The 27,102-nt window shown below is 41.9% G+C and overlaps 1 protein-coding gene across 2 annotated transcripts in view; it reads right to left on the minus strand.

Moving 5' to 3' along the window:
* Window positions 1-21,932, minus strand: part of RGS7B (regulator of G protein signaling 7 binding protein) — a 113,707-nt gene extending 91,775 nt beyond the window's left edge. Inside the window, exons 1-2 of one of the 2 annotated variants that reach the window (XM_011772034.3) lie at window positions 21,096-21,932; window positions 19,998-20,164 (exon numbers count right to left, since the gene is read on the minus strand). In XM_011772034.3, coding sequence (XP_011770336.2) covers window positions 19,998-20,164; window positions 21,096-21,260 — 332 coding nt within the window. In that variant the 5' untranslated portion in view covers window positions 21,261-21,932. Of the gene's footprint in view, window positions 1-19,975; window positions 20,165-21,095 lie in introns of both variants that reach the window. The other variant, XM_011772033.2, reaches the window with a different exon arrangement.
* Between the last annotated feature and the right edge of the window lie 5,170 nt (window positions 21,933-27,102).

Below are 27,102 nucleotides of genomic sequence, written 5' to 3' on the forward strand. Positions count from 1 at the left end.
GTAAAAAGAACAAAATGAAAGTCATTCATCAGGAAAGGAAAAACTAAAGATTTTGGTGTATATCCTTGCAACCATATACATATCTATATAATTTTTTCATTTGGTTTCAAAAATGAGGTCATAGAGTAAAACTATTTTATAATCTGCTGTTTCACTTAATGTCGTTTTATATGTTTGCACTGTATTCTAGCACCTGGGTATGCGTGATTTATTTAATTAATCCTCTATTGGATATTTAGAACATTCTTTTTTTTTTTTTTTTACTGTTATAAGCAATGCTGTAATGTACATACAAATTTTTGTGCCTAAAAGAAACTTAGAAATGATATGAAAACCACAACCAGGAGTGGTCAGGGAATTGACCAAAATTACCCAGCTGAAATCTTGCAGAAACTAAGTGGGGTCTTCTGATGATCAATCCTGGCCTCTTTCCTCCATACCAGTAGTTCTCAATCCCTACTGCAGATTCTCAAATCACCTGCTGAGATTTAAAAATATATCATGTCCTCGCTTCACCCCCAGACATTCTGAATTAATTTATGTGGGGTGAAGCCCAGGTAGCAGTATTTTTAAAAAAACTCCCCTGGGGGCTCTAATGTGCTGCAGGATTAGGAGCCACTGCTCTATACCAGGCAGCTGCTGGAATCAAGACTTCACGGAGAGCTGTCCTGGAACCCTCTCAGCATTAGCTTCTGCAAGTTAAACAGGGAATGGTATAATAGAGTCTCTCAAAACATCCTATAATTATTCTTTCTCGAGCTAACTGGACCCGAGTATGTTACTCTGGTAACTTCTTGGTCCATTTTCGTGGGGTCTTTGGTCTTGAAAGAGAAATTTCAAGTGTGTATTCAGGAGAATACATTGGAGAAGTGCTTCTTCATGTAACTGCTCAGGTTTTAAGAGAGCTTTGAGTGTCTGCTTTACAGGTGGTACAGGGGAAGGGCTGGAGAGCAAATGAGGAGCTGCAGCTTTAGTATTTCAGGCTTTTCCCATTTGTACTCACAGCCACAGAGCCCGTTAGCATTACTCGCACACAGATCTTCATGGCTCTGAGCCCCTCCTGCTTGGCTACAGCCAGCCTCTTTAGGCATCTCCAGGAATTCCAGGGTTGAATTTCTGTAAAATACTGGTAGGTGTCTAAATGGTTCCATTAGTTGCTCACTGTCGTGGTAAGCTGGCCTGAGCATCTGCAGCCTCAGGCCCTAACTGTCCTACAGAGGTATCAATCAGACCAGAACTTGTCCATCACTACCATTCATTGTGCCTTTTTGTTGCAGGGAAGTTGGAAATAGCTTGCAAGCTGAGGCTAGGGAAAATGGTGCTCACCCACCATGTTTTCAGACCAGAGATTGCAAATTAGGAGAAGACTGCCTTCTGTGTTTTCCAGTTATTTAGACAAGTGTCTGGAGGGAAAGTTAATTGGCCCACAAAGCTCTAGGATTTAGTGATTCAGCAGTTCAATTCATACCCACAGGTTCCCACTCCAGGGCCTGAGCTGAGGAGTATGGGGCCATGATATACCATACCCAGAGCACCACTCTCTCAGTGAAACTGGCCCGATTTTCCAACAAGCCACATGCCAATAGAATTGAAGCAAATTTACATTTGTACAATGAAACACACCTGCTGCCTGCTGACCAACTCCTTTTCCTTGCCCCTCCTGTTTTCCTTTCTGGCTGTATAAACCTGTAACTTTAGTGAGGAAGAAGGAATGGATTTGAGATCTGGCTCTCGTATCTCTGGCTGATGTCACCCGCAATATAATAAAGCCTTCTTCCCATGTCAATACCCATCGTCTCAGTGATTGGCTTTTTGTGCAGTGAGCAACAGGATCCAGCCTGGACCCCTGGTGTTCAGTAACATTAGAAACTACAGCAAAGTGCTAGATTCCCTTCTCCCTTATGGTGGATTTGCTCCTGGGGGCTTCCTACTGCCCTTCCTGTGATCTGCATGCTTCAGGTCTGTATAATACATCAGAACACCAATTGAAGATAAATGATGAAATAAAAATGGAGGAGATGGGTGTCCATTTACAAGTGATAGAAGAAGCTGCTTGATCCTAGCTCTGGTTACTCAGAAATTCCTTCACAATAAATAACAGGATGGCTGGAGAGGGGCACCTGTGGGGTAGTGGGCAAGATCATGGGCTAGAGGTCAGGAGATCTGGCTGCTCATTCCAACTCAGTAGCTCACATGCTGTGTGACTGAGGCAAGTCACCTCACCTCTCAGGGCTTCGGTTTCCTCATATGTAAAACAGGGATAAATAATTCCCAGCATATAGAGGTGCAGAAAGGATTAAATGTCATAATTTTGGTGGAAGCATGTTACATCTTGTAAATCACTAGAATATCTACAGTCAGAGTGGGGTCCACCCATTCAGTAAAGGGTAAGTGTGCCTCTTACCCTCGGGAGCCTCTCAGGCTTCAAGATATCAAGGAGTAGGATACAGCACTCCTTTAGCTCTAAAGTTGAAGTCTAAAACAACAACATCAACAACAACAACAAAAGCCCTGTAAGGGACTTCACAAGACACCTAGGAAGGAATACAGTCCCAATAGCTGTTCTTTCTGTTACTCCCTGGCTTAGATTGCTGAGCTAGGGTGGAGATGCTCCCACATCAAGAACACCTCCCTTATCGCTTGCTCTGTTCCCATCTCTACCTCCATCACCAGTATTTGAATATGCCAATCTGCTTGGGGGCATCTATTTTATCCCTGGAGGAGGGTGGAAGTTGAAATGGGTGGGAAATAGACCTAGAAAAAGGCAGAGGATGATGCTGGGTTGAGTGGTACATTTACCACTTTGATGGCGAGTTGAGTGGTATGTTTACCACCTGGACCCTAGAATAAACTCAAACCTTGATGAGACGGAGTGAGGTAGACGTGACAAGAAATACATGAACAGTTTATGAGTGGCACTTTCTCAAGCCCCAGGCCACTGAGTATGGCATAGAATTGGTGGAGAGGCCAACTCACATTTCAGTATATAACCCACTCACTCTGGGGACTGCAAGCTTTCAGAGCACCTCAAGACAACCTCCTTACCTGGATTTTTCAGAGTGATGGCAAGGAAGTTGTGCTAAGGGGCCTCGTGGGCAGTGGGCATGGACAAGGGACAGCTGAAGCAGGAGAGGGAGAGGAGGGCTGAAGTTGCTGTGTGATGCCTGTGGTTGCAAACTGATTGGTGGGCTCATGTGCACTATCTCTTTGGGGACTAATAAAATAATATAAAATTTTTAAAGAACATGAAAGTTTTGGAGTTACGGATTCAATTGTCCTCAAAAGCCCCAGAAAAATGCAATTGCATTAGCAATATAATAGTGATGTTTAAAATGTTGATGTTGAATCTAATTAGAATAAATTATTGAGGAAAAAATTAAATTATAGAAATCCCAGATCTCAGAGTTTTAATGAACTTCTGTGTTAGTCATATGATCCAGTTTCCCTTCAAATGTACAAATTTCTTCCCTAGACATCACTCTGCAGGTAATACCTATGTTTCTCGATGCCTAATCTCCTTCACTTCAGTTCCCTTTCACTTGGCTACTTTATTGGAGGAGGGAGAGGAAAGGGCAGGAGAAAAATGGATGGGCTACATTAAATCTCGAGTCTTAGAATAGGGACAAATTAAGTTTTGAAAAGGAAATGTTTGATGTAGGTTCCACACCTGTAAGCAAAAAAAGCTGATCATAGAATGAACACTGTGCTGGGAATTCAGAAATAGTTGTCTAGAAATGGCCATAACTCTTTTGTGTAGATTGACATCTGTCAATATTTCACATACAGTGTTTTCTTGCAGTTAAATCCTACCAGCTACTAAATCATATAAATAACAAGAAAGTAGGTTAAGAAGTTTTTTTCCCTTTAGGGTCTCATTTAGGTAAAGTTAAATATGTATGCCCAATATTTAGCATGCATGCAGACCTCAGACTCTGTTATATACCTGACAGGCTGTCTTGATCTTAATTATAATAAGATTGATGGTTCCTGTGTGATGCAAGAGAGTAATATGTGAGCCATATGATAATTTGCATTTGTCTTCTCGGCAAAAGAGAGGGTCTTTAAAGCAATTTGACTTCAGAACAAATTAACAAATATGATAATTTCTTTATGTTCAATTCCAGAGAGGTTTAACATGTTCCTAAGGCTAATTTAAAAGATTTGGTCTTCATTAATAATTCAAAGCCAAAATGTATTTCCTTTTTTCTCAATATTTGGCGTATTATTTTTATTTTAATTATGTAACAGGTATTGACAAGTTTTAACACTCAATAATGTGACATTCTGAAAGCAGCAAAGAAAGAAGGTGATAAAGGTCACAGTTACTAATATAAACTCAAAGTGATAAAACACTCAGGCATTTCTTTAATTGTTCACATCCAACAATCCACAAATATTCTGAACAAACAAGCAGGTGATAATTAACAGAGGTAGACACTAATGGCTGAGAGCCACTTTTAGTCAGCAGACTTTTTCTATGGGCCAACATACAAAAATCGTGATATTTCACACGTAAACTTGAATTCATCAATTCTCTTAAGAAAAAGTCACACACACAAAATGGCACATTTGGCCAATATTTCCCCATGGGACTCAGCAAACAGTGAAGCCTGGTGGCAGCTGCCTGCTTCAGATCCAGGGGCACGTGCTCACCCCGACAGCACTGCCCCACTGTGTCCACTTTTTCGCTTCACCTACCCAGGGCCCTGCTGGACCTGGGTTTGGAGACCTTGAATTGCACACTCCCTCCAATCACCAACTCTGTGACTGGAGAGTCCCTTTTATTTGCCTTCAACTCCGTTCCTTTATCTCCTGGCAGTACCCACTCCTTAGTCAGCATAGTTCCCAAAGAACTGGTTCGGCCCTCCTTCCCCATTTTCTCTTTTCTTTTCCAGCTGAATCATTCTCCTTCCCTGCCTCTTTCCCCCTCACATCCCACAGAATTTCCTTCTCAGAAGATGGAGAATGCCTTTATAATGCTGACACGTGAAGGAAGACTTTCCTGGAATGAACTGTGTGATCACATATATCTTTTGGAAAGATTACACCTAAATAGATATCTGAACTCGCTTCACATTTTCATTAGATCTACAATGGCGCTGTGTAATAACCTAATACTAAAATTTAGACAAGAATTTAAACCACTCTGAGCCTGAACAGATTTGGTAGCTTAAAACATATTTCATCCTCAGAAAACAAAAGATTGAATCTATGAATATAGAAACAGTTGATATGGCTTGTTTTATGGAAGGAACATTTGCCAAGTGATTTTGCATTATGGTGCATGCTGTGGCCTAAAATAATCCTCATTATTCAATGATGGTACAGTACTCAAACAGATGCAACCATTTGAGCTCAAACTTCAGATAGTAAGAAAATGTGACTTATGGTGGAAAGACATGCATGGGAGTCACCGAGTTTGGAAGAGACAGCAATCTCCTTCAAATTGTGTTCTTCCCTACGTAGAGAGTCTTCAGTGAGGGCTGAATCATGTTCTCGTTCCTGACTGTGCGCTGACTGGCAGGGGTCATCTCTCTGTGCACACAGGTAAGGCTTCTCAAATGTCCACAGGTGACTACCCCACAGCTACACTCTTTCAAAATGATGACAACTGGGGCCTTTGGCCATCTGCTGTGGTCAAGGAAAACGACCCAGCTGGGGAGAGACCTTCCATTCAGCCTTCAGTAGGGTGAGTATTTCTCTCTTCCAGGCAGAGGACAGCTGTATTCATTGGAACTGGACATTACCAAATTATGGTCACAAAAAGATTCTGACCATTTATATTGGCCTCACCTAGCTCACTTGAGCACAGAGAATCTGTTGTAGTCCTCACAGGGAAGGTCTTTCTACACTGGCCACTAGTTTTGAGCAGGACCCAGGTAAGTATTATTACAACACCAAATAGATTTTTGTAAAAGTTAATAAAGTGCTTGTAAGAACAGGAACAAGAGTCTGAAGGTGATTGGTCTTTGACTTGCTTTCCAGTTACTGTTTACTCTTTGGAAATGTATCCATTTCCTCCCACCCACATTTTGTTACAGCAGGATAGGACAGAATGGAGTAGAATCATTTATTAGAAAAAAAATTACACAAACCCAAAATGTCTCTGATGCACGATTCAAGAAACATTAAGTGCTTATTATATATCAGGGACCATTTTAGCAATAAATTTGTATTGCTACCTAAATTTTTCCTACCCCAGCAATATTTTGGTGAGGATAAGGGAAAATGATTTATTCTTTAATTCTAAGATAAATAGGACTGTTCATGGTAATGAACAAATAGGAATATGATATAAAAGATGAAAACTCAGAAAATGTCTGTTTACTGACAATATGTAAAAGAGACAAAAGGCCAGGTGTAGTGGCTCACGCCTGTAATCCCAGCACTTTGGGAGGCCGAGGTGGGCAGATCACCCAAGAACAGGAATTTGAGACCAGCCTGGCCAACATGGTGGAACCCCATCTCTACTAAGAATACAAAAATTAGCCGAGCGTGGTGGTTCATGCGTGTAGTCCCAGCTACTCGGGAGGCTGAGGCAGGAGAATCCTTGAACCCGGGAGACAGAGGTTGCAGTGAGCCAAGGCCGTGGCGCTGCACTCCAGATTGGGTGAGAGAGCAAGACTCTGTCTCAAAAAATAAATAAAAAAGAATTTTAAAAACCCCATCAAGTTCCCAGATTTCCTCAGCTTAGTGAGTGGATGGCAAGACTGGAAATAAGAATTCCATGCCAAAATGGAACACTTCAAAATGAGACCCACTAAGGGAATAAAAGAGTCTAAAACTCAGAGCCTGAAGCCCCAACAATCAGTCATGTTGGCTGGAAACTAGAAATCTCATGAGGGAGGCAATTTAGGTAATTACCGTGATGATTTTAACGCCATTTGTGGGAGAACAGGAGCTCTTGTGGATTTATTGACAAGGGATTTCAGTATTTTAAGAAGTAGTGTTTTTGAGATTGGTCTGATAATCTCTTCCGGATCTCATTTCCTATGATTTCTTCCCATCTTTTCTCCCAGCCTCAGTGTTACTTTCTTAGGAGTGTCCCTGTCACTCCAGGGGGAGGCTGTCTCTCCTTCAAACCCTTCCAGCACTTCCTACCATTCCCCACCCTCACCCCCCGTGCTCATTGATGTCCTGGAGTGGAGCTGGTGGCCAATGCCATTCTTGTGATGGGGAGTCCTGCCCCTGCTAACATGTCCTCCCCTGGGAAAAAGTAGGTCAATTCTTGAAACACCCAGAATTCAGCCCACCCAGACCTGGGTCAGAGTCTGATCCCATAGGGTCATGTCTAGGACTTGCATAGTCAAACAACCAGGAAAGAAGGTGCCCCCAAATGAAGCAATGTGAGTAAATGTGGTATAGGAAAAGAAAGACTGAAAAATTAGGGGTCCAGAGAAAAGTGCTGAGGCCTCAAGAATGCAGAGCCAAGATCCATTTACATTCCAGTGGCGGCTTCAGTAAGGCCATAGTTTTGTTATTTTTTTCCTTCCTGCCTGTTTTCCTCCTCTTAGTAGCTGAGGAAATCTTAAAAACCCTCAAATTGGCTGTGTGCTGGCTGAAGAGATCCTTGTTCTGAAGTGTGTCCGGGGGAAGAGAGGCTCTGAGTGGAAATAATAGTTTGTGGCAGTAGAAAAGAAGGAAAGCAATCCTGTGGCCAGTCCAAGAAAGAAGGGTCTGTCAGGAAACAGCACAATATGGTGGCAAGAATAAAGATTCTGGCACCAGAGAGACCAGTGTTCAAACTCCAGCTCCACCAAACATCTTGACCAAATATCTCAACTTTGCAGAACCCCAGTTCACTATAAAATGGAGATTTAAAAAATACCTAACATTTTGAGTTCTCTAGAAAGTTTCCAAGTGAGCTTCACCTAAAATCCAGAGACAGCTCTGGAATCTATTTGCTCTGGACAGGACCAACATGTTGGAACCATAGGGAAAAGGCAAAAGAATCATGAGGATCTCAGTCCTGACATTCTTGAGTTGGTGAAATAATCTCAGCTCCCACCCAAATACACAGCTGGCTCTATGATGAGGCCAATCTGTGAACAGGTTGGTCTCTGTTATTTGCAAGTAAATGTGCTTCCCAGTCAACATACCAGCCTTTAAAAACAGTATCCTCCCGGGTTGTAGGTAAACGTTATTTCAGATGAATCATATTCATTTCATCATGAATATGATTTAATCATGAATTATATGTGCAAAGGGAACAGCACATAGTAGGATCTTAGCACATTTAAACTCCTAGTTCTGTTTCCCCATGGTTCAAAACAGACAATTAGTGTCTCCTGAGGCTTACCTATGGCAGAGGCCTATGACTGTATAACTAAAAGAGAGAGGACATTGCTATTTGCTCTTCAAAGTTCAGCCCAAGTGACATCATTCCCTTTATGAAGTTGTTTTCCCTGGCTACACCCAGTCAGGCAGAGCTGATTACTCTTCCTCTACTGTATCCTCTGCCTACTTCTATTGCAGAGTTGATTCCATTGTTCTGCAATGATTTGTTTAATGTCTATCTCTATACAGAGGCTGGGTGATAAGCTCCTCAGGGGCAAGGGCCATGTTGATTCATCTTTATGCTTCTGGAGGCTCTCACAATGTCTGGCCCATAATACGTGTTCAGTGTTTAATGAAAGGAACAAATGAACTAAGAGGAAAATGAGCAGGAAGGAGAGGTTAATGCTGGTCGATCTACCTTTACTTCTTTCTCCCACTCCAGCATCCCTTTTCCTCACTCCTCACATCCAAGCTCCATACTCTTCCCGTCTCCCCAGTCTTGCTAGAGATCCTGCCCTAGGCCTCAGGAAGCATGACTTTGGCTTATAGATTAGGAAATTTGTGTTCTCAGCAGACAGCTGGTATGGAGAGAGATGTATGCAAATCAGATCATGAAACTTGCAGTCAGGGAAATTACATGACACCGCACTGGCTGCTGGGACATTCAGGAAGTTGCTGTGTGAGGCTTCTGAGAAACTCTTTTAAGAAGGGCCACATTTAATCGGCTTATGTCTGTGCTCTCTGCCCTTTCTACTTGCCTGGAACATGGATACAATTTCTGAAGCTGCAACATCAATCTTGGGACCTTGAGGAAAAGCCCCAGAGAACTACAGAAATCTCAGTCATGATGTTCTTCAATCATGAACCAATGTTGGCGATCCCTACCCCTTTAGGTATTTAATTATGTGAGAAAAAGCCACCTTTATATGTTTAAGTCACTGATGTCTGGCCTATGTTACTGGCAGCTGAAGATAATTCCAAACCGATAATGCAGTCTTCAAGGACATTTACCTTGCTGTTGGCTGCTGCCTCAAATGCTTTTCTCTACAATTATCGTAGGACTGGTCCCTTCTCAAAGTCAGATATTCAGTTCGAATGTTACCTTCTCAGAGGCGCCTTTTTGACCACCTATCAGAAGATAACTACCCACACTGCATATATCATTCCTTAACAATATCATCTTGTTTTCTTTTCCTCACTGCATGTATCACTATCTGAAATGCTCTCTTTTGTTTGTTTCTTCTCAATCACCGCCCCCACCCCCGCTGCCACCACCACACACACCATAAATACAAGGACTTTATTTTGTTAAAAGCTGTTGTATCTACCACACCTAGAAAAGCACTATGAATAGGTTCCCAGAAAGAAAGATGACTGCTGGAGTTGGGCATGAATCTATTTTCCCATAGAAAATACAGTTATATATGATGAAAAGGGTTGTAATTTAGGAAATTATGGGTTAAATACTGTTTATGACCTAAGTACTATGTATAACATTGTTTATATGGGATAATGAGTTCCAAGTCCAATTTCCCTTAATGAGCTCATTATGATCTTGACCATAGATCATCTTGTAGTTTATCCCCATCTCCAGAAAACCCTTCCTGCTTCCTTGAGTTTTCTAGCTGCTTCCCACCTTTTATTCGTAACAGTTTATCAGATTTTAACTCCTTGATGAAATTTTTTTCTTTGATTTATTTACCGAGGTTTAAAAATTTTTTTAAAAGGGTCTCAATCTCATGTAGATTTTTTAAAAAATTGATTTCTTGAGTGTCACTACCTATACTCCTTGCAGGCTCTACCCCATTTCACATCCTGTCTTGTGAAAATTATACTTAAGTCCTTTCAAAGCCAACTCACCTAACTTCCTGCCCTCCCAGTGGTTTCTAAACTTCATATCTTTTCCATGAGTTCACTTAAAAGCAGCAAAATCTTTTTTTCAACCCTTTCCGGACCCTTTCCCCTGTTCTGCTTTTCAGTGTGAGGAGCATGGCAGACTATAATGAGAGTGCAGGTAAGACCTTGACATGCAGGGGAGTGAAGTTTTTCTTTTACTGGCTAACGAGTACGGATTTACATATAGAAACTATATATGTAGATGAATGGAATAGGGTCACTCTGTTACACACACTTAAGGAGTAAAAACTAGACCAGTTTGAGGAAGTGGAATGTTTAGAAGTGAAGTGGTAAAACATCCAGGAATATAGGTTGGGTACTGTGACAGAGGTCGTTAGTTGTTTCCCAATACCCATTCTTTCCATTTTCCTTAGTAATGAAATCCTTTTTATTTAAGGTGGCAATGAAAAAAGACTGTATTCCCCATTCTTGCTTGCAATTAGGTGTGACCATATGGTACCGTTCTGGAAGTTTTGTTTGAAACTGATTAAGGAGTGCTGACCCATCTGGACATGGTGGCCTTTTGCCCTTCCTCTTTCCTTCCTCCTTCTGTGCTGGAACATGGACGGATGGCTGAACTTCTGTGCTCATCTTGCCTCATAAAGCAAGGTTGAGGACAGAAACCATAAACAAAGAATGGGCGCAGAACCAGCTGGTTTCATGGAGCCACTGTACCAGTTCCGAATTGCCCAACCTAGGACTTTTTTTTTTTTTTTTTTTTTTCTGGGCAAGGATAAACCCTGGTGTCTTTAGTAATTGCTACTTTGAATTTTCTGTTAAATATAGCCAAGTATAATCTTTTTTGATACAGATGCACACTTGGGAAGCTTTTAAAAATACCCCAATGCCCAGGCAGCATCCCAGGCCAATTAAATCAGAAACTCTAGGGATGGCACTAAAGCATGAGCAAATTTTTAAAGCTTCCCAGGTGATTCCCATGTGCAGCCCAGGTTGAGAATCGCTGTTCTAGGCAGATAGGCCTCATATGTTGCATGTTCAACAATCTTCTGGGAGATGCAGTGGTGCTTGTTAAAAATTTGGATTTCCTATCCTTACATCCCCAGAGGTTTCGGTTCTTCAGGTCTGAGGACATCCCACCCACGTGATTCTGATACAGGAAATCTAGTTTCAAATTTGAAGAAACACTGCTTTAGGCAATAGGAAATCTTTAGAAGTTTTAAAGCAAAGAAGTGACAAGATCAGAGAAGCATTTTAGGAGGAGGATTAGCCTGGATCTACTGAATAAATTGAAGAGAAGAGGTGAGAGATTGAACTCAAGGGGACCAATTGGGAGGTACTACAACAGCTGATGGCCAGAGGGGATACATTTGTGAACTAAGAGGTGGCCACAGAAATGGGGAAAAAAAAGAAGGGACACAGTAGACACTGAAAAAGATAAAACACTACAGGACTTGGTACCTTATGGGATAAGGGTGGGGGCACTTCAAGATATTCTCAGTAACTGAAGAATACATGAGGGCTTTGGCTTCTTCCGGGTTAGTATATATTTCCCCTTGTGCTCAAACCTAGATTGGTGTAGTTTATCAGTTTTCTATATATCTGCAGCTGCAAATGTTAACTTGACTTTTGTTAACCTGATTGTATCTAGAGTCTTCTATTAGGTTGAAAACATATATTTAGGTGAAGAGTGGTGAGTCACGCTTATAATCCTGGCAGTTTGGGAGGCTGAGCTGGGAGTGTTGCTTGAGGCCAGAAGTTCAGGAAAAGCTTTGGCAACATAGCAAGACCCCAGTCTCCGTAATAAGTTTTTAAAAAATTAGCTGTGTCTCATGGTGCATGCCTGTAGTCCCAGCTACTCAGGAGGCTGATGCACAAGGATTGCTTGAGCCTAGGAGTTCAAGATCAGCCTAGGCAACAGAGTGAGACCCCATCTCTAAAAATAAATAATAATACTAATTATTATTATTCGCTAAATTAGTTCTATTTAAAGGCTCAGATACTTTATCCTAACCAGAATCAATCTCACAAATAAGTTTACTCTGTGTGTGTGTATTATATATGTATATGTGTGTATGTGTGTATATATATATGTTTGTGTGTGTGTGTGTGTATGTACGCATATAGGTAAGTAATTAAATGTTTTTCATAAAGTTTTACCTTTTCTAAAGTCATGTTTTATAAAGCAAAGGAAATAAACAGGCAGTTTAAATACTGTTCTGGAGCTGTGCTTTCTATAGGTGTCTTTTTGGGATAAGACACAGCTAAACTCTCAGGGCCTAGAATTTTAAACAATAGTTCAAAAAGGTGATCTCAATGGTAACTGATTAATTAACTATTCAATATAAAGTGTCCACTAAGCAGAGAGATGTTATGGTAATATTTTATCAAATAACATAAATTAAATATAATTACTTTATGAGTAATTCTAAGATACACAATGCCCGCTGATTTGTCATAATAATGAATACCTATGCCTCAGAAATGGCTCTTAGGTATGCTCTTCGAGTCCTCTGTTATTTAAAAACCAACATATTGGTTTTAGAATTATATTAAAAAAATAGTTAAATGTAATAAGATGTAAACGAATGTAATCTCTCAATTCTTACTAAAGTCTGTATCAAGACCCGGCTTCTGTTAAGAATAAATTTTAAAATACCAAGTAAACTTAATGAATAGAGAAGACAACTATATCATCACTGAGCTTACCACTCAGGGTGCAAAGATGAGTGAAACAGTCTTGCTCTCTTGCACTTTAGAGTACACATAATAAAGTGACAGTGAATTTTTCCAAAGTTAGTTTTAGATTTAATTTTCTCTCTAATTGGAACATCTATTAAGAAGACTCTAACAAGGTGAAAGTCATTAAATCTGTTCAAAACATAAAACGGCTAAACTTCAATAGGCAATGGGGGAACACTTGTCTAGATGCCATATCACATTTAGCTGAGTTGCTAATAATAGCCCTCTTCTTTAATCTGGTGTGAGTCAGAACCTTGTCACTTGCTCCGGAGTATGCTTATGGTCCTTAAGCAACAGTATTAGCATCATTGAGGGTCCACCACCTGCTCAATTCTCTCATGCACACCAGGGAAAGTGAATACCCCCTGTGTGGGTGTGGATTGTCAGTTGCTTCATCAGCTCTCCCCAGTATTGCCTCTTGTAGCTGGTTTTGGTTTATCTTTATAATGTGATTAAAAGTTCTAACTGTATTAGAGACTCAGTATCTTTGTGAACAACTCCATTTCATACAGAAAACATTCTATTCTATATTCACAAACTCTACCCTTATATGAGTTACGATCTTGCAGATGATTAAATATTGGGTCCTAGGATGGCTTTGTATGAAAGTACAGAGAGAGTATATAGAAAGTCCCAGGCAAAATCCCACCTCTAGTTGGGGCAAAACAACCCAAAGTGTGTATTTAGCTGCAGATAGGTCAAGGAAATTTGTCATGGGTTAAATTATGCTCCCTTTCCCCCAACCAAATTCATATATTGAAGTCCTAACCCCCTAGTATCTCAGAATGTGACCTTTTTTTTTTTTGAAAATAGGGTCATTGCAGGTCTAAATAATGAAGCTAGGATGAGGGCATACTGGAGTAGAATTGGCCCCTAATTCAATATGACTGGTGTCCTTGTGAAAAAGGGAAATTTGAACATGGATGCACACACGAGGAAAAGGCCATGTGAAGCTAAAGGCAGAGATACTTCACCAAACTGAATAAAGTGAAAGATGGTCAGCAAACCACCAGAAGCTAGCGGGGAAGCATGGAGCAGATCCTTCCTCATGGCCCTCAGAGGGAACCAACCCTGCTGACACCTTGACCTTAGACTTCCAGCCTCCAGAACTGTGAGACAATAAATTTCTTTTATTTAAGGCACTCCGTTTGTGGTACTTTGTCACGGCAGCCTTAGCAAACTAATACTGAATTGTTCTTCCATCATTATCTTTATGGGTAGTATATTCTTTTGGTATAGACGAAACTTGCCTTTCACTATTTGACCAGTGAGAGCTAAACATTTTAAAGCAAAACACCTTTAATAGGAAGAGAAAAGAAAAGACAGAGTGGGTGGCCTGGCATGCCTGCCAACCACAGGTCCCTTTTACTAACAGCAGAGGCTGTCACTGCCCACATAAGGCCTCCTCCACCATGTGGATCAAAGAAGGCTGAGAACTGCTTCCATGGTCACCAAGCTCTTCTTCCATACTCTGTCACCACACATCATTGCTGCTGGCTCAGCCAGTGTTGAAAGGACTATTGCTAAGCTGCAATACTTTATTCTCCCTTATCTCACTCTCTCACCTCCTAACTTCCTAACAAACAGAACAAGGGTAGGAACAAGAAACCAACTATAAGTGGGACTGAAAAAATCATGGCAAAAAATTAAACGCAAATCGAAACCAAAACGGCCCACCCCAACCCCCCAAGAAAAGGCAGGAGGAGGAGAAGGAAGAGAAGGAAAGAACATGAGGAAAGAGAAGGAGAAAAGGAGAGAAACATAGGTCTGGTTGGTCAGGAAAATCATTGCTGGAGGGAAAAACCTGAAATAGGAAATTAAGATTCTTCTTGTGAATGTTCTATGTTTGGATCTCAACAAATTATTTCTGGAATTCAATCATCAAACTTCTTGCATGATATTTATTTTTCCATAGCTCAGTTCTGTAAACAAGGTCCATGTGATTCTCTATGAATTAACATAGAATAATGAGATGAGCAAGCCAGGAGATTCAGAAGTCATTCAATGTAACACTCTCATTTTGGCAGGCAGGGAATTTAACAGACTTGTCCAATGTCATATAGCCTATACCAGAAATAGGCCAAAAGATTTTGTAAATATTATTTGATATATGAAGAATCTAGGCTGATTTATATAAAAAATTTCTAAACTTAACTACTTTTGAATCTTAACATCTCCATATAATTGTTATGGTATCCCAGAACAGGCTTTTTGATAGCCATCTGGGAAACTTCAACCTAGAAAATGTCTCAGAATATAATATAAGAAACCAAGGTAAGCAAAGATTTACTCCAGCCAAAGTATTCATTTGGAAAATATTTGATGGATTAACACTTTTTATATAAATGTATCTCGACAATGTGAAATTTTAAATGTCTTATTATATTACCACTAACTTGCACTTCATAGCATTTACTATATACTTGCAGTCTCCTAACTACTTGATCCTCACAATGCCACATACTCTGGTCCCATTATTCATTAGCTGCATTTTGCTGTTGAGGAAACTGAAGCAGAGAGGGAGAGACAATATCTTTGCCTGACTTCATACTACGTGTGACTAGCAGCACAGCCAGACTGCGAGTCTGGCCCCAAAGTCGATGTACTTAACCATGGTACCGGACTACCACTAACCACTCTGTGAATCAATCTGCATACAAATTCACACATGTCCTTAGCAAGTGGTAAAGCCTTGTCTAATCTGATTTAGAATCAGTGCTCTTTCCCATCACACTCTACTGTCTCTCAGATTGTCATACTTAAACTTAAGATCTGGAGTAAATCCTTCTACATTTAGATTCTCTTGAGAACCATTAATCAAAAGCAGCAGTGTGAGAAAGATTCAGTCCAACACAGACACCGCAGAAGTACAGCAGCACAAAGAGAATCCTGACCACCAGTGCCCCAGTCATAGCAGTAACTCCCGAGGTGTGCTGAAGGATGTTGGCTCCTGGGGCCACTCGTACCTTGTATGCTATGCTCATCTCTCCTCATTCTCAGGTGTGGTTGATGCAACAGGTACTAGACCAGGGAGCAGGAGATCCAGGTCCCAGTCTTAGAGCAGCCTCTGACTGGCAGTGCCATTGACAGGCTGGACATGTGGTCCCTGCTTCACATACCTAGCTCAGTTAACTCTCTCAAGTACCCCACGAGCGGGCATGACACTAGTTTACAGATGAAGGAATTGTGGCTCAGAGAGTTAAGCATTCCATCAAGGTCATAAAAGATGATACTCAGTCCAAGTCTGCCTGACTTCAAAGTCTTCACGTATTCTTTGTCAAGTTGCCTCAAAAGTCACTTAAATCCTCTGAATCTTAGACTTCTCAAATATAAAGTGCCATGGAGCCCTAGGGATTCTATGAAGTGTCTAGAAGTCACTTTGGTAGGAAGTCCAAAAGGCAGGACCTGGCCTACTCCTGATATTCACATGGACACACACACACACCCCAAGCAGTGCAGAGTAATGCCACTATGACTGTCTTTATAAATGTGGCTTTCTACATTTAGATTGAAGGGAGGATTTGCTGCTAAAAAAGTTTGAGGCCCATTCTTGCAAGTGATCTTTAAGGCCCCTCTTAGCTTTAATGTCTGGGAGAGGGTCAGAGTTGTAAGGATACCATAACTTTAGTAAATCAAGACAGTCAGAGGAGACTTTGTATTCACCTGGCTAGTTCTGTCAAGAATGCAGATATCTGATGCCTTTGAAAGAAAAGGCTGTGTCTGAACTCTGCTGATCTAAACAAAATTTGAGAAACTGTGTTGATTGTATTTGTGAAGATGGCCTTCTTATACAGGGCCAGTTAGAAAAAACGTAGTCTGAGTTTTCTTCTGCTGTGAGCTCCACCATTCCTTGAGGGTTTCAGTTGGTCAGGGATGAAAGGTATATAGCATTAGTGGCTTGTTTAATGCTAACTCCTTGTTTTTCCTCTTCTTCTCTATCTTGCCTCATCTTCTTTTTACCCTGTCCACCTTCAATCCTGTCTACCTCCTGTGGCCCCAAAGCCAGCTGGCAGACCAGGAAGTGGGGGTCTGTATTGGTAGAAAATGAATAAATTCACTTACTCCTTCAAGTCCTGCCTTTCCCGCACTTGTATTCCTACACAGAGCAAAGCATTGGTGCTTAAACAATAGCCATGAGGCAGGTGTCTTGAGGAATGCGTGGGGAGCCAAGTGTTACTTTTCCTCCACCCTATAGCTCATACCCCTTCATTAAAAGCTATGTATGTAGAAAATAATAAAGTTGACAAAATAAAAAACAACAAGTGTTAATGATGGTGATGATGATAATACCTTTCTAAAAAACAATTATTGGGGTATACTTTGTATGCCATAAAATTCACTCGTTATTAGTTACAATTCAATGACTTTTAGTAAATATACGGTATTGTACAACCATCACCATAGTCCAATTCTGGAACATTTCCATCATCCCAAAAAGATTCCTTGAGCACATCTGTAGTCTCTACCTGCTCTCGCCTCCAGTTCTAGGTAACCACTAATCTACTTTCTGTCTCTATAGATTTGCTTTTCCTGGGCATTTCACATGAATGGAATTACATGATATGTGGTATTTTGTGACTGGCTTTTTCAGTTAGCATACTCTTTTTAAGATTCATTTATATTTTATCGTGTATCCTTTATACATAGCACCTTTTTGAATGGCAGCATTATATAGAGGAAAAAGCATGAATATCAGAAGCATGCAAACATGGGGCAGAATCAGAGCTGTGTCACTTCTTAACTGTGTGACTTTGGGCAAGTTCCTCAATCTCTCTAGACCTATTTGTAGAATAAGAATAATAATCCCTCCCTCAGCTGAAAGGGAATAGCTGGGTTGTGATGACAAATAGTGGGCGCTCAAGAAATCCAGTTCTTCTCTCTAAATTTCACCAAAAACCTTTGCTTTTCTCATCCCTGCTTCAAACTTTAAAGTGACTCCTACAGCCTCCCTACCAGCCTTCACATCAAGCTTGAAACAAGAACCCACATAACAAGTGATATCAGAAACGGAATTCCGCCAAAGGGAATCACATCCTTCATTAATGGAGCCCAGATGGTGAGGAACTAAAGGGATTTCCTTCAATTATATTGCTGTCATCTTTTATAACGAACGTCAAATTGCATTTAATTATTATTGTAAGGGGGGAAATGTGTCAAATTCTATCCTAGAATATTTTATGGAGTTGGTTTTCCTTTGGCAAGGCTCTAAGAACCTTATTTTACCATGAATTCTTATAAAACTGCACCCATTAACATCAACACTCAGATAACATGCAAGCAAGTAGCAAAGAGCTAAAAACACCAGAGTAAATAAAATCCACCTCATGCCAGGTGCCATGGTGCATTCTTGTAGTCCCAGCTACTCTGGAGGCTAAGGCAGGAGGATTGAGTGCAGGAGTTTAAGACCAGCTGGGGTAACATAACTAGAATACCTCTGAAAGAAAAAAAAATCCATCTGAAATCCTCCAAACTCAACTTTTAGCCAATAGTTTCGGACCTTTTCTTTCCTGAACCTTTAGAAAACCCTGAATTTCGTGTGTGTAGCAAAATAGACTGAATCGAACTCCTTGTTCATTCCTCTAGCCCACCTTCTCTGATTAGAACATGTTCTCATTTTGAGTTCCAATTCAAAGGGATCCTAAATGCAATCCAATCCTGTAATCTAGGACACAAAGTTTACAGAGTTGCTACTCCTTAGCCCTGAGAGAAAATTTCCTGTCCTAAATCTGCTTTTCCTTTGGAATTATTGTTTATCTGTGCCTTTAAATTTAACAGTGCTCCTTCACATTTCTGATTTTTTTTCTCTCTCTCTCCTTGTCTGGGACTGATCACAGCTGCATTTCTTCCCCAAACTCCCGAACCACTTAATTCCCTTCCATTACCCAGATTTACTTCTCGTTAAGAATAGTGTAAGAGTTAAAACAGAAAAGGATAAGGCTTCTCAATATTTTTACTAAATAAAATAGGGTTATAGCATATTTTGTTTATCCCTCTCTTCAAGGAGATGAGTACAGCATATCATTTTTCATGATATAAAATGCCTGTGGTCAAATGTGAACTAATTATTAAGAGAGGCAATATATGGCTTTCCAGTCTTTATAAACTAGTATTAGTCACTATATATATTATTGGAATTAAAGATGGCAAACAGTGATTCTTTCAAATAAGTAAATTAGATATAATTCCTACAAGTGATCAATTTGTAACATTATCAGGTGAGTCTGACCAATTTGAACTCCTGCTGTGATAAAGATATACTCACATAGATAAACAGATAAATGCTATATCCAGTTTGAACCAAACACTTAATGTATCAATGCATTTGTATAAGGATTCCTATGTTTCCTTGCTCTAAGTACTTATCTTGAAAATAGAAACTGTTAACAAAATCCATGGCTAACTTTTTTCCCAATATTAAGAGATGAAAGAAGGAGTAGGTAGGATCCAAAGACAGAAGTTTTCACATACCGAATTATCTCCTAATACAGGCTTGAAAAAACATAAATCTGATGAAAATAAATAAGAATTTGGGGGACAAAGTCATCTTAGTTTTACTGAGATTGTGAATGTCCCCAATCTTTAAAAACTGTTCTTATGCTAAAACTTACCCCTTCAGATCACCACAGTGAAGAGTAATTTATATCTAAGACCTTATTTTAGGGATTTTATTTTAGGCGGTATCATAGGAATTTATCTCATGGTATAAATAGTTTAGTAAATCTGGGATTTGGGAAAGATTTTTCTCTATAGCACAGGCCTTTTGTTCAGCAGCAGATGACAAAATAATTTTGAGGCATGATGATTTAACTTCAGTTTGATGCCCAACCATCCACCCCAAATCTTATTCTCCAAATTCCAGTATGTGGCCAGAGTATTGAAAATTAAGTTTTAAAAAAATCACTTGATCCAAATCTTCTAAATATATATACATATATACAAGAATGACATAGCCTTCAAATTGTGGTTTGGCCTATAGTTTGTGTATAGCTCTCTAAGAGAATTTCGATCTCAAGATTAAAATCTCAAATATGTGGAGATCATCTCTGAGGCCTTGGCTACCATAAAATTCTGTCAGCATCCATGCATCATGTATAAGAATTACCAAATAATGCCGAGTCTCCTACCCTGAGATGGCAGCCAATTTTTGGTGTGCCTGACGGGCCATTTCACAGCCTTTGGTTCTTGTCTTGTGCATTTCCGCCCGGAGTGAGGGGCAGCTGACGGAGACATCCCCAATAGAAATGACCAGCTCTCGGTACAGGGCCACTTGTGTGTTGAACTCTTGGACAAGCTGGAAAAGAAGTGAGTTTTGTTTTGTTTTGTTTTGTTTTTTTAACCAAACATTTCTCATCAGAAAGTTTCCTATTTTGGAGTACATAAACAGGGGCCTTCACTGACCCCTCAGTCGGCTCCCCAGATCTCCAGCTAAAGAACCTAGGAATGGTTTAAAGCAGAAGCACCAAAATGGCAAGTCTCTTTCTCCAAGGCAAGTGTTTATTTTCATAGGCAAGCCTGGCCATGGAAGCTCTAATTCCAGACCTACTTCCCCTCTCCCTTTCAGACTCAGTTTCTGAAGAGCAAGAAAGCATATTTGGAGGGCTACCATGCCACTCCCAAGCCGACAGAGAATGATGCTGGGGACTCCTACGTAGACGCTCCCCTCTGCTACTGCTAGGACATGGCTTTTAAGTTGCATGGCGGGAGGGGCGGGGGAGGCCACAGGTAGGGTGTAATAGGCAAACCGTTCACCTCTTGCTGGGCCACTGAACCTCTCGGCCTGACGGCCTGACTGGAAGACCAGCTACAGCCTCTGCGCTGGAACCTTCGACCCCTCGGTAGCGCCCCGTGCGCTGTATTTGGGTTTGTTTGCTACTCTCTCCCCAGAAAGCAGCATCCCCACCTCCTCATCTCTCCCTCCCCGGTGAGCGAGCCAGTTCACTGTGTCTTTCGCATCCACCATTCTTCAAGGGGGTAGAGGCACAACCTACAGTCGCTGATCCAAAAGACCCTTGCTGTGACACTTCTCTCTGCAGGGCCATTACGACCGGGGTGTCACCCTGAATTTGGGGGACTGCAGATTTAAAAATAGTGCATGTGCCACGTGATCGGCATTGAGGCGCTGAGGGTGGGGGAGTGGCTGGCACTCAGGCAAATGATTAACATACATGACTCCCCCCACCCCCTCTCAATTAAAAAAAAAAAGAGGCGCAGTTTTCACCCACCATCTTGCAGTCGTCCAGGGCTCGTTGGGTTTTGTGGGCGCTCTCGGAGCCGCTGCCCCTGCGCTCCCAATCTCCGCTCTGCAGCGGGGGCTTGCTGATCTGGAAGATCGAGGAGCGGGTGGACCGGCTGGGGCGCTTTTTGCGCCCATTCGGTGCAGAACTCATGCATACACATCCACCAAGCCGAAGCCGCTGGTGCAGTGCGCCCCGGCGCGGGCGGCCCGGTTGTTGCCCTGGGCGCCGCCGCCGAGCAGCCGGAGCCTGGACCTGAGGCGCGCAGCTCACAGTGCTGGGGCTGGCTGCGCGGGTCGGTAACCTTCAGCTTGAAGGAGAGCCGAGGAAGCGCTGGCTGTGCCGTGCAGCATCGCTTCCACTAGCAGCGAGGAAGGGGCGCGATCAAGTTCTGCTCAGCAGCATTGCCGACCCTGTCCCGGGAGCTGGGCGCTGGCGCGGGCTCGCACTGCCTTCCTCTCGGCATGGATTGCAAGGCTGGGCGAGAAGGAACGCGCCGCCCGGCGGTTCCGAGTTTCCATTCAGGTGGGGGAGCAGCTTTCAAAGCCTGCGCTGCAAGGTGGGGGGCGGAAAGGGGTGTCGCTCTTGCTTCAGTGTCTTCCCGCAGCGGCACTCGGTTGTCTTTGCCCTCCCTCCACTGTCGCCAGGCCTGGAAGGACTGGCTGTCCCCAAAGCAAGCAATTGGTTCTAATCGGCTGCCTTGATCCCTCGTCTCTAAGGGCTCGTCTGTTTGAAGATCCCAGATGAATCTGTGGCGGGACTGGCAGACGCAGAGAATCGGTCCGGCTGACGTTGTTCGCGGGCCCGCACATTGATAGGACGGGAATACTAATGTGATCTGTCCATGCAACCCCCTTCCCCCTCCACACTTTATGCACTTATCCAATCAAATCCCCGGGAACATCAATTGCAATATTACTTCATCTGCTCTATTATTAGAAACGAAAAGTGTCATCAGAGTGGAGCACATGCCACATGCTGGGACCTAAACATGGATTTCAAATAAGCCAGTATGGGCTTGAGGCCCTCACCATCTGAGACTGAGACTGGGGCCACAGGAGGGGGTGCGGTTTTGCTCCAAACGGAAGACCTCTTGATAACCTAAAAGAAAAGCTTTGTTTCCCTGAGTTGTTTTGTTTTTATTTTGTCTTTGTTCATGGAGGGGGAAGGAGGAGCCAGTGAGGCAGAATGCACAGAGGCATTCGCTCAGATTGGGCCTCATCCCCATCCCATTTCAGCTAGTAAAGTTCTTAGTCTTGCATGCCAGGGTTTCAGGACCCGGCTCCTAGAGTTCCCTTCCGGAGACTTGAACAAATAAGAGCCAAGAGATCTCCCTGGACACTCAAAATGACCTTCTTCTCAGTAACCCAGAGGCCAACAGAAGTGGCCTAGAAAAGTGGGGATGATGCCTGTGTGAAAAGGAGTGGGGGTGAGGCCCTCAGCCATTTAAGTTCACCCTTCCCACTGGCATCTTCCTAAGGTTCTTCTGGGAGGAAGAGCTAGTGTTGTAGGCATTCAACTCTAAGGTTCTCGGGATGCTTGTTCTCTTGAATGATTTGTTTGGAGAGAGAGAGAAAGGGGTCTGCCACAGGAAAGCTAGTTATGTATTAGTAATCCTAATGAGAACAGATCAGAAGTTCCTGGTCAGTCTGTTAAAGGGATATGGAGAGTACATAGTAAGAGAAAGCCAGAAATAGCCAGGAAGCTTAATATCCTAAGGAGGGTGACTACATTTTTTTTAACAAGACAAGTAAACATAATGGGGTACTATAATAAGAGAGTTATTTGGTCTTTGTCCCCAGTTCCTGGTGCAGAATTCCTAAAATGCTTGGAAATTGCCTGAGTTATTATAAGGCATCTTGTCACCAGAAAGACCAAGCCTTGATTAGATGCTTGCAACTTTCAACCTCACCCCCAATCTCAGGGGAAAGAAGAGGAGCTAGTGACTGAGTTCATCACCAATGGCCAATTACTTAATCAATCATGCCTACACAAAGAAACCTCTGTAAAACCCCTAAACAACAATAGAGTCTGGGGAGCTTCTGGGTTGTGGAAGATATCTAGGTGCTGGAAGGGTGGTACACCAGGAAGGAGCATGGAAGTTCCATGTCCCTTTCCCATACCTTGCTCTATGTTTCTCTTCCAGTTGGCTGCTCCTGAGTTGTATCCTTTAGTAAGTAAAGCTCTTTCCTGAGCACTGTGAGTCATTCTAGTGAATTACCAAATCTGAGAAGGAGGTTGTAGGAACGCCTAAATTTGTAGCCAACATGGACAGAAGAGTTGGTAACCTGTGGATCCCATACTTGTGACTGGCCTCTGAGATGAGGGCAGTCTCATGGGACTGAGCCGTTAAACCTGTAAATCTGATGTTAACTCTGGGTAGTTAGTGCCAGAAATGAATTGTAGGCCACCTAATTGGAGTCAGAGAGTTGGAGAAGTGCTGTTGGAAAAGATATCATGTAATTGGATGGGAAGGAAAAGAAAAACCTAACAGGTGGATAACTGAGTGGATATTTGACTGCATTATTATTATTATTATTTTTTCTGAGTCAGGGTCTCGCTCCATCACCAAGGTTGGAATTTAGTGGCACCATCAGAGCTCACTGCAGCCTCAACTTCCTGGGCTCAGGTGATCCTCCCACTTTGGCCTCACAGGTAGTTGAGACTACAGGCACATGCCACCACACCCAGCTAATATTTTGTAAAGACAGAGTTTTGCCATGTTGCCCAGGCTGGTCTTGAACTCTTGAGCTCAAGTGATCCACACACCTTCACCTGCCAAAGCGCTGGGATTACAGGTGTGAGCCACTGTGCCTGACCAGAACTTCACACAAGCTTGAGAGTCAGTTTTCCCTATCAAAGATCAGAGGAAGGAGGCATCAGCCCTTATGCCCAGACCTTGGTGTGCTGCTATCCTCCAGGTGTTTAGATGGCCCAGAGACTGAGAGGACTCTTCTGCTGGCCGAATCTCCCCAAATATAAAAAGATAACAGGTTAATGCTTAGTCAGCTCCCTGACCCTTTCTCTTTCCTGCAGTCTCAATTACCTCCCCTCCCCTTCCTTCCTTCCTTCCTTCCTTCCTTCCTTCCTTCCTTCCTTCCTTCCTTCCTTCCCCTCTCTCTCTTCCTTCTCTCTCTCTTTCTTTCATTATTTTGCTCATTTGTTCATTCTATGGAGTCTCACTCTGTTTCCCAGGCTGGAGTGGAGACTTCTGAGTAGTTCCACAGTCATGCCTGAGTTGGCTGCTCCTAAGTTGTATTCTTTAGAATAGACTGGTAATAGTAAGAAAAGCTCTTTCCTGAGTGCTGTGTCATTCTAGTGAATTACCAGATCTGAGCTGAGTGGACCACAGGCATGTGCACCATGCCCAGTTAACTTTTGTATTTTTAGTAGAGACAGTGTTTCACAATGTTGGCCAGGCTGGTCTCAAACTCCTGACCTCAGGTAATCTGCCTGCTTCAGCCTCCCAAAATGCTGGGATTACAGGCATGAGGCTCTGTGCCCAGCCCCAATTTTCTTTCTACTTCATGTGTTTAAAGAGAGAAGTAGAGAAATGCATCAGGTGCCTGGGGTTTTGTGAGGGGTGAGGATGCTTGGGATGAAGAGGAGGAAGATAACAGAGAGACTGAGAGGCTTTAAAGAAGGATGGATGATATTCATTTGTAGATGGTTTAAGTCCTGTGTTATAAACCCCTTTCACTGTCACTAGCTTATCCCTGAACCCTCCACCCAACTTTCAGGAAAAGTCTGCTATAACCCATTGTTGGTGGTGCTTTGGAGAACCAAGGGAAAATGGGCTACCTTTTACATGTGTGTGCACATGGGTTGGAGAGGATGGGACACTGGAGATCAGTCTGCTGGAAATCTTTTTCCATGGCTCTGTTGCTTCATCCCCTTTTCCTGTGAGGAAATAGCCACTTCTACCAGATTTGAGCATCTCAAAGCTACTCAGTAGTAGGTTTCTACTCCAGTTACAACCATCTGGTTTCTAACCCCCACCTCCCTTCTTCTGCCTAGAGACAATTTCAACAAATTAAAAGAAAAAAAGGCAATATAATTGCACTGCCCTGTTTCTATGCCATATTTCTGGCAGGAGCTGGGGGGCAGGGGCGGGGGATGGAATAAATAGGTCAAATGCAATGCCACATCTGAAGGACTACTGACTTGGGAACCTGCTGAGGGATTAAGCAGAAATTTCATTCGTAGGTGCCCCTTGGCCTTCCCTGATACACAGCCCAAGCCATTTTCCTGAGAAGGGAGAAAAATAGCATCAATCTCAGAGCTGTCTCTCCCAGCCAGCGACAAATGCTGTAATCAGAATAGCAGCAGGCAGGCTTAGTTTCCTAACCTTCCCCCACATTCAAAACTGCATGAATTTACATTCCTGAGGCTGTCTGACTGCCAAGTAGAAGGGTAAAGTGTAGTTGGAAATCTCAACGACAGGCACATTTTTTGGTTACCCAGACCTGATTTTGGCACATCTTTGATCAGTGGTCCCCTATAGGTATGTGACTTTGACAAGAGTCACATCCTAGATTCACTTCAATATAAGATATACCTTACATTTTGTGTTCTCTCTGTGATAGTTTTGAGAATTAATTTTGATTTGAAAATTTAAAGAATATCAGAGAACATCAGTTTAGAATGAATAGGAGCAATTGCTGAGTTTCTTCAAATTGGTTCTGTAGGGAACCATAGTGGGACCCAGAAATGAACACTTCATAATGGATTGGCCTCTCATGAGAGGTGATAGTAGGAGGCAGGTTTCATCTGGGAATAAAGTCCAGAGAAGTGGAAAAAAAAGGGGGAGGTGGGGCGCTTATATGGGTGGGTCTGTGATAGAGGCAGAGAAAAATACATTAAGATTCTGAATTCCAGAAACTAGGGAGATCTGAAAGACATGATCAAGTTATTTTTTGTTAGTGTCAAAAGATAAGAGATAAAGTATTGTGAAGAACTTAGTGAATAAACTATCTAACAGATGGTTTCTTTCTGCTAAAAGCAGAAGCGGGTGCAGTATGTTGGGAACATTTATTTATTAATTTCACAAATAGTTTTGAGTATTCTTATGGGGCAGATCCAGATTTTGTTGGTCTTGAAGCTTACACAATTTGGGAGCCCCTCTTTAAGGAAAAGAACTCAAAAATTTAAATACAAGATGAGATACATTGCTTTAGAAGGAGCTTATGCAAGTGAGGTTCCCTGAAATTTAGGCTTCATTAAATTCACAGTAAATTTCAACCTTGGAGTGTTTTTTGTATGCATAATGGGCATCTCGTGTTTTGCTTGCTCAATTTTTATTCTCCCTTTTCTGATGATAGCACCTTAAATTTCCTATGAGAAGTCAGTGCTCTCTCACTTTTTGTCCACATGGCTCTGTGTGTGGGCATATGATTCAGGACTGACCAATACAAATACTGCATCTCAGTGGCCACAATGACTGGTTTAATAATGGTTATGAAATGCAAGTTGGACCAATGAACTTTAGCATTGGGACTTTTTCTGGAACTATTAGGTTGAAAGATATGAAATTGCCATTATTCAACCATTTTGACCTACATTAATAGCAATTTTATATATTTCAACCTAATATTTAGGTTTTTTTCCTTCCATTGGGTTGGTAAACTGGTAAGATGAAAGCTGGAATTTCTGGTGGCCATTTTTGTCATTCATGGTCAACAGACTGCCTGAGATCTAACCCAGAGGATCAGAATGGAGAGATGGAGAGATATTGACTCTTAATTATATTATTTGAGTTTGTAGATCCATCTCTGCCTTAAGTCAAACTATACCTGCAATTTCAGGTAGGTGAACCAAAAAATTTCCTTTCAAATTAAGTCAGTTTTATTTGGATTACTACCACTTGCTACCAAAAGAGTCTTGATTAATATAATATGTAAAGAATAATTGTGAAAAAGTTTAGGATACATCAAATCAATCCATCTAATACTTATTGAATGTTTACTATGAGCAAGATACTACATTAATGACAAGA

This window comes from Macaca nemestrina, chromosome 6, assembly GCF_043159975.1.
Source record: "Macaca nemestrina isolate mMacNem1 chromosome 6, mMacNem.hap1, whole genome shotgun sequence".
Lineage (NCBI taxonomy): Eukaryota > Metazoa > Chordata > Mammalia > Primates > Cercopithecidae > Macaca > Macaca nemestrina.